This window comes from Sciurus carolinensis, chromosome 1 (genome assembly GCF_902686445.1).
Source record: "Sciurus carolinensis chromosome 1, mSciCar1.2, whole genome shotgun sequence".
In the NCBI taxonomy this organism is placed as follows: domain Eukaryota; kingdom Metazoa; phylum Chordata; class Mammalia; order Rodentia; family Sciuridae; genus Sciurus; species Sciurus carolinensis.
Window position 1 is genome coordinate 2,176 of NC_062213.1, and position 7,512 is coordinate 9,687.

Consider the following 7,512-nt stretch of genomic DNA (forward strand, 5'->3'; position numbering starts at 1 on the left):
GTCTGTTTACATGTGTGTGTAGAGGGTGTGTGGATGTCTGCATTTGTGTGTAGAGAGGGTGTGGATGTCTGTTTACATGTGTGTGGAGAGGGTGTGTGGATGTCTGTTTACATGTGTGTGTGGAGAGGTGTGTGGATGTCTGTTTACATGTGTGTGGAGAGGTGTGTGGATGTCTGTTTACATGTGTGGTGGAGAGGGTGTGTGGATGTCTGTTTACATGTGTGTGGAGAGGGTGTGTGGATGTCTGTTTACATGTGTGTGGAGAGGGTGTGTGGATGTCTGTTTACATGTGTGTGGAGAGGGTGTGTGGATGTCTGTTACATGTGTGTGGAGAGGGTGTGTGGATGTCTGTTTACATGTGTGTGGAGAGGGTGTGTGGATGTCTGTTTACATGTGTGTGGAGAGGGTGTGTGGATGTCTGTTTACATGTGTGTGGAGAGGGTGTGTGGATGTCTGTTTACATGTGTGGGGAGAGGGTGTGTGGATGTCTGTTTACATGTGTGTGGAGAGGGTGTGTGGATGTCTGCATGTGTGTGTGGAGAGGGTGTGTGGATGTCTGTTTACATGTGTGTGGAGAGGGTGTGTGGATGTCTGCATGTGTGTGTGGAGAGGGTGTGTGGATGTCTGTTTACATGTGTGTGGAGAGGGTGTGTGGATGTCTGCATGTGTGTGTGGAGAGGGTGTGTGGATGTCTGTTTACATGTGTGTGGAGAGGGTGTGTGGATGTCTGTTTACATGTGTGTGGAGAGGGTGTGTGGATGTCTGTTTACATGTGTGGAGAGGGTGTGTGGATGTCTGTTTACATGTGTGTGGAGAGGGTGTGTGGATGTCTGCATGTGTGTGTGGAGAGGGTGTGTGGATGTCTGTTTACATGTGTGTGGAGAGGGTGTGTGGATGTCTGTTTACATGTGTGTGGAGAGGGTGTGTGGATGTCTGTTTACATGTGTGGAGAGGGTGTGTGGATGTCTGTTTACATGTGTGTGGAGAGGGTGTGTGGATGTCTGTGCATGTGTGTGTGGAGAGGGTGTGTGGATGTCTGTTTACATGTGTGTGGAGAGGGTGTGTGGATGTCTGTGCATGTGTGTGTGGAGAGGGTGTGTGGATGTCTGTTTACATGTGTGTGGAGAGGGTGTGTGGATGTCTGTGCATGTGTGTGTGGAGAGGGTGTGTGGAAGTATGTGTGCATTTGTGTTGTGGAGTGTGTGAGCCCTCTGTGTTTCGGTGTGAGTTGTCTCTTGGGCTGCTCTGGGCCAGGTGTTCAGAAACAGTTCCCTGCAGGTGCATCCGTGGTGGCACACGTGGTCATTAGCTCCTGAACTCACTGGTCAGGTGACAGCCTCCAGTGTGCTTGACCTAGAGTTGTTAGGCCCAGGTCCAGCCCAGCTCTCCTCCCAGTACTAGCCTTCTGGGGCTGCCCACACAGGCACAAACTTCCCTCAGAACGAGCTCTGTGGGCCTTCTCTGCCCTTGGAGTTCTCCAGCTCTGACCAATATGGGGTCGGGAGCTCTGTGAGGGGCCTGCACTTGCTTCCAGCATGCATAGCCATGCCAGGACTCCTGTGCTTGGGGGGGCTCATTCCAACCAGGGAGGGGTGACTGAACCCCTGGTCTCACTGAGGGTAGACAGTGGGGATTCCTGGTTGGGCATTCTGCAGCCCATAGTCTGACCCTACAGAACATCCCTCTTCTCTTCTGCAGACAAACTCAAGAGAGTGGCATCAAGGAGTCTGTGTCCTGGGGCACTCAGAGGACCCAGGATGCACTCTGTGAGGCCAGGGCACCCCTGGAGCGTGGTCACTCAGCAGAGATACCTGTGGGTCAGCCAGGAACACTGGTGAGCCCTTCCTGGAGGGGGCGTGTGAGATGGGGTGGGGGTGGGTGAGACGGTGCCTTGAGAGGTGTGACTTGGAGGCTGCTATCCCCCAGGCTGCAGATGTCCAGATGCAGAACATGGCACTGAGGGGCCCTGATGGGGAGCCCCAGCCTGGGCTGGAGAGCCAGGGCCGGGCCGCTTCCATGCCCCGCCTGGCAGCAGAAACACAGGTGAGTAGCTTGGAGAGGTCTAGGCCAGGGTGAGGGTCCCATGAATCCTTTGAGTGAGGAGACCCAGGGGTGAGGAGAAGCAGAGTCCCCAGGAAGCCCCCCAGAGGCTCCGCAGATGGCCCTTGCAGGCTGGACATAGTAACCCCACAGTCTTCCAGGACACTGGGCCGCACAGGGCAGTTCACCACTTGCATGTGCTTGGCCTTCGCAGGGGAATGCAAAGGGTTTGGTCCCCAAGCTCGGTCCTCCCCATCTCCACACCTCACGTTCTCTCTCAGTGCTAACATGGCGCCTGCTCCCCACCTCTGCCCTCCCTGGGCTGCACTGTGGCCCCACAGCCACCCCCTGGTCCGGGAAAGGATTCCTCATGCCTCAACTCACCTGTTCTGGCCCCTGAATCCTCTTTTTTTTCTGGATCCCGGGTCTCGGGTGCATTTGACTAGGGAGCAGGACACCTGGCTCTGGGGGCTGAGGCACCCTCAGACAAGCACCTTCCCAAGGACACAGAGGGGTCAACTTGGAGGACTGTGGGCACCCCAGCCTCCTCTCTGACATTGGGGTGCCCAAGCCTCCTGGGTCATGTTCCTCCTTCATGCTGCCCTTGCTCCTTCCTGTTGTTCCTGGTTCTGGCCATTGGTCCTGGTCTCCTCTGCCCTTTGCAGTGGCCCTCCTTGTGGTCTAACCCTAACCCAACCTGGTGCTCACCTGACCCTCACTATCCTGTCCTTTTGCTGTTCTCACCTCCCCTCACGGTGATGCCCCATGGTGGCCCAGTGTCGAGTGGCTTCCTCCTTGCCCTTGATGGGAGGTGGTGATGCCTGAGTCCCACAGCAAGGCCCCTTTCCACAGTGCAGCCTTGGGGGCAGCCTCAGGGGCCAGTCCCTCAGACATGTCCCTCGGCAGCTCTGGGCTCCACTTGAGATTCTCCAGCTAGGCCAGCAGCCCCATTCCTGGCAGGCGCCATGGTTCCGCATGGGGTCAGGCATCTGGGACTCCCAGCTGGCTCCTTCTGATGGACCTTGGCTGCTCCTCTACTCTGTGCCTGCCTTACTTGCCAGGCCCAGGTCATGTACCTCCCTGTCCTTGTTCCTTGCCCGCAGCCCGCCCCTGATGCCAGCCCCATGAAGCGCTCCATCTCCACATTGGCCCAGCGCCCCCACGGGACCCACCTCTGCAACACCACCCTGGACCGCCCTCCCCCCAGCCAGGCACCTCATCACCACCACCATCGCTGTCACCGCCGCAGGGACAAGAAGCAGAGGTCCCTGGAGAAGGGGTCAAGTCAGCCTGCTGACACTGATGGCGGTGCGTGTGGAGGGGCGTGGGGTGCCTGTTATGGGGCTGTGGCTTGATTGGGGGTCCCCACAGCTCCTGAGAATGCTCTTCCTTGGTGTCCTTCATGGCCCCCAAACCAGCTGGAGCAGGAGAGGGAGTGAGTCCTGGGTCTGGGGACCAGGCAGGACCACATGCCCACCCCCTTCTCTCAGCCAGCACTGCTGAGGTTTGTCCTGCTGCCTGTGGGGACCGGGTCTAAAACAGGGGCTCCCTGCCTCTGCTGGGCTCAGCTGAGCTGACTTATCCTCTTCCTGGCCAGCACCAAGCAGCGCCGTGGGGCCCAGCCTGCCCCCAGGAGAGGGGCCCACAGGCTGCCGGCGGGAACGGGAGCGCAAGCAGGAGCGAGGCCGGTCCCAGGAGCGGAGGCAGCCCTCATCCTCGTCCTCGGAGAAGCAGCGCTTCTACTCCTGTGACCGCTTTGGAGGACGCGAGCACCCTCAGCCCAAGCCCTCCCTCAGCAGCCACCCCACGTCTCCAACGGCTGGGGAGCCGGGACCCCCACCACAGGTAAGTGGCAGGGTGGTGTGGGCCTTTTCAGCTCCTTCCCCAGGCCACCCAGCCGCCCCCTCTGCCCGCTGCTTGCTGCACGGAGGGCCTGAGCTCCCACTGCCCTTGCTGCCCAGCCCAGCCTGCACTCCAGCAGCTGTCCCTGGGAGGGTGTCCCAAGTGCTCACCGCTCTCCCTACCACTTCCTCACCTTTTTCCCCCACTGTGGGCATCTGGCTGTCCCCTGGGCTGGCCTCTCCCCTGCCCTCCTGCCTCCCGTGCCTTGTGACCCCTGCTGCCTTTCGCTGCACACTAGGTCTGTTTGGTTTGGTTTGATTTTTTTGCTTGCTGTTCCCTTTTCGTGTAGGGTAGTGGTTCAGTTAACGGGAGCCCATTGCTGTCAACATCTGGTGCTAGCACCCCGGGCCGAGGCGGGCGGAGGCAGCTCCCCCAGACACCCCTGACCCCCCGCCCCAGCATCACCTACAAGACGGCCAACTCCTCGCCTGTCCATTTCGCTGGGGCTCAGAGTGGCCTCCCGGCCTTCTCTCCTGGCCGGCTCAGCCGTGGGCTTTCTGAACACAATGCCCTGCTCCAGAGAGACCCCCTGAGCCAGCCCCTTGCCCCAGGCTCTCGCATTGGCTCCGACCCTTACCTGGGGCAGCGCATGGACAGCGAGGCCTCTGCCCACACCCTGCCTGAGGACACACTCACCTTCGAGGAGGCCGTGGCCACCAACTCGGGCCGCTCTTCCAGGACTTCCTACGTGTCTTCCCTGACCTCCCAGTCCACACCCTCTCCGCCGTGTGCCTAATGGCTACCACTGCACTCTGGGGCTCAGCACCGGCAGCCGGGCGCGGCACAGCTACCACACCCGGACCAAGACCACTGGTGCTAACTGCACCGAGATCATGCGCCTCATGTGGCAGGCACCTGCGGGTTCCCGTTGATGAGTTTATCATCTATGCTGGAGCCCCAGGGCCACAGCCCAGGAGAAGGGGCTCACCACGTGGCTCCACGGTGGAGGCTCCGTTCCTCTCCCTTCCTTCCTCCTCTTTTTACACTAGATGGACTAATAAGCCCTTAGAGGGACATGGCTCTCTGACCCCTCGTGTGCTGCCTCCCTGGGTCTCATGCCACACGTCAGAGCCTAAGCAGGAAGTGGTGGAGTTGAGGCAGACCTGGTGAGTCCAGATCCCACATCCTGGCCTCCAGCATCCAGGGCAGGTGCCCAGAACCTCATTGGGAGGCCTGCGTTCTCGCGTGGGAGCATCCTTATCCAGACATGTGGTTGGAGGGCTAGGAACGCCTGGAAACACAGAAAGGAGCCCCACCATGGCCTGCAGCCCCCGCCGGCCTCCCACTCACACAGTGTGTTGCTCTTGCCACCGAAGAGCAGATTGCAGAGTTGCATTCTGTCTGTCCCTGGACTCTGCTGCCCCCACGGGGACCGGGTCTGGAGAATGTTCTTGCTGTCGGTTTCTAGTACAGCACCCTCCACTCTGTCGTTTCTGCATCCTTGATCTGAAAAATAGAAAAGTGGGGGAGGAAGTGTTGACTTTGAAAGCCAGCCTGTAGGGAGGTCTCCACTGTGGGGTGCTCCTGTTTGCACTCCCTGTCTCGGCCGTCCCTGACTGCCCTGGCTGCACTGCTTGACCAAGTGCCCTGGCCCCTGACTCCTAGCCACTGCATGCCAGGCGCGTCCTCTGAACCCTCCAGGGGGACTGTGTGAAAACTGTTCATGGGCGCAACAGGTCAAAGCTTGTGTCCCTGGATGCCCGCAGCATGTCATTGGTGGTGACAGGTGGCTGCCCTGTGTTCCTCCCATAGCGAGGAGGTTCTGGGGAAGCCGCAGAGCTGCAGGGCATGTGCTTGCATGAGGCACTCTCAGTCTGTTCTATGTCTGATTCTCAGGGACGGAGGCCTGCCATGGAGGGCGTGATCTCTGTGGGAAGTTTTCACCCAAGGCTGCGGAGAGTGAAAGGCCGCTGGGGAGGGGGGACCTGACCACGGCTGCGTGTAGGGCCATTGGTAGGAGGGAGCAAGGCACAGCAGGTGACTGGCAGGGGAGAAATGGCGCTGGGCTAAGGCTGGGTGTGCAGAGCTAGCGGGGTTCCCTGTCCAGACAAAACCTGGCTGCATGGCCTCTCTCCAAAGGGAAAGTGCTCACCACAGGGCACGTGTGGGTGAGTCTGTGGCCATGTCCTCTATGTCTCGAAACTTCAGAGGATCTCTCTGTGACTGTTGGCTTCTACCCCACGAGTCTCCTGAAAGAAGCTGTATGGATGTGTGCGTGTGTGCTCACAGGAGACAGGCACATGCAGTGTGTCACTGAGTGGGTGTTGTCAACCATAGGGCTATGCAACAAAAGACACTTTCAATAGAAACAAAACAGGACCGCCACCTGGTCTGGGGTTTCAGCATGATTGTGACCAATCCTTTTATAGAATTTCCTTATGTGAAGGCACAACACTCTGAAACTTAATGATTAGCAGAATATTTTATTCTAATAGGGTAAAATTAGGCAGGAATCTTGGACTGTGCATGTGACTCTGCACTTGTGTGGCAAAGTAGAGGGCTGTGCATTTTGATACTGGTGTCTGTCTCTGTTCCTGCCCCAGCCCAGGTTCTTGGGTGCCGAATGCACACATTCCATGTAGAACCACGACTGTCTCCCTGGGGAGTCCTGGGTCAAGAGCCCTCTTTTCTAGACCCACACAACCTAGCTGGCTGGCCTGGATCCTTCTAGGCACTGGCATTCATGACAGTTGCAAGGTTGGGGAAGGAGACATCAGGGCTTGCCTTCCTGACTTCAGGTTTGTTTCTGTACTGTCTCTTTCCAAGCTATTGTCTGTTTTCCTTGAAGTCTTACAGTGAGTTGCCAAATTTGAAATGCATCAGCCACTGTCTGCATCTGGAACCTGTCAAGCAGCGGCTGACCTTGAACAAGTTATGTGTGCATGTAGAATATACACATATATACGTTATTCCAGTATGTGCATGAAATGTATATCTTCCTACTTTTTGATACAATGTACTCATTTGTTAATTTTTAATTATATTTGATATAAATTGAAGGTTTGTTGTAAAACTTTATATTTAACAACAGTGTTAGAGAGAGAGAGAGAGAGAGAGAGAGAGAGAGAGAGAGAGTGAGAGAGAGACCCTACCATGGAACACAACTGGTATCTACTTAAAAAAAAAAAAAAAAAAAAAAAAAGAATCCTGTGATTGACTTGTTTGCTGCCTGAGTAATATTTACAAGCCAAACTTTGGATTCTGATATTGTTTCTACAATGACATTTTGTATGAAGCAAAGTCCTTGGATTAAAATAAAAACTTAGCAAAAAAATAAAAAACAAAACCCCGCCATGCTGCCTGTGGTACGTGGGCACGTGTCTTCTTGTGCCTAGTGGGCGGGGGCATTGCAAGGAAGACGCAGGAGAAAGCAGGACGTTCTGCGACTTGTTCGTGGGTCCCAATTCAAACAAATCTCAGTGTGACTGGGGTGCTGGGTTATGGTGAGGCAGAGCACCACGCCTCTGCAGAGTGGACTGCCCTTCCCAGGGGCCTTGTGGCGCACTTCCAGGTCTCTGCATGTGGGTGAGCAGACACCCATTGTCCGTGCGCGGGTGTGAGAGCGTCCTT

The 7,512-nt window shown here is 56.6% G+C and overlaps 1 protein-coding gene across 1 annotated transcript; it reads left to right on the forward strand.

The window, feature by feature from the left end:
• Positions 1-1,698: 1,698 nt before the first annotated feature.
• Positions 1,699-7,057, forward strand: LOC124991286 (voltage-dependent N-type calcium channel subunit alpha-1B-like; the record flags this gene model as incomplete). Its single annotated transcript, XM_047562111.1, has 5 exons — positions 1,699-1,834; positions 1,927-2,043; positions 3,144-3,348; positions 3,638-3,885; positions 4,232-7,057. Coding segments are annotated over 5 exons (1,153 nt in total), but the record flags the coding sequence as incomplete, so codon positions are not given.
• Positions 7,058-7,512: the final 455 nt, after the last annotated feature.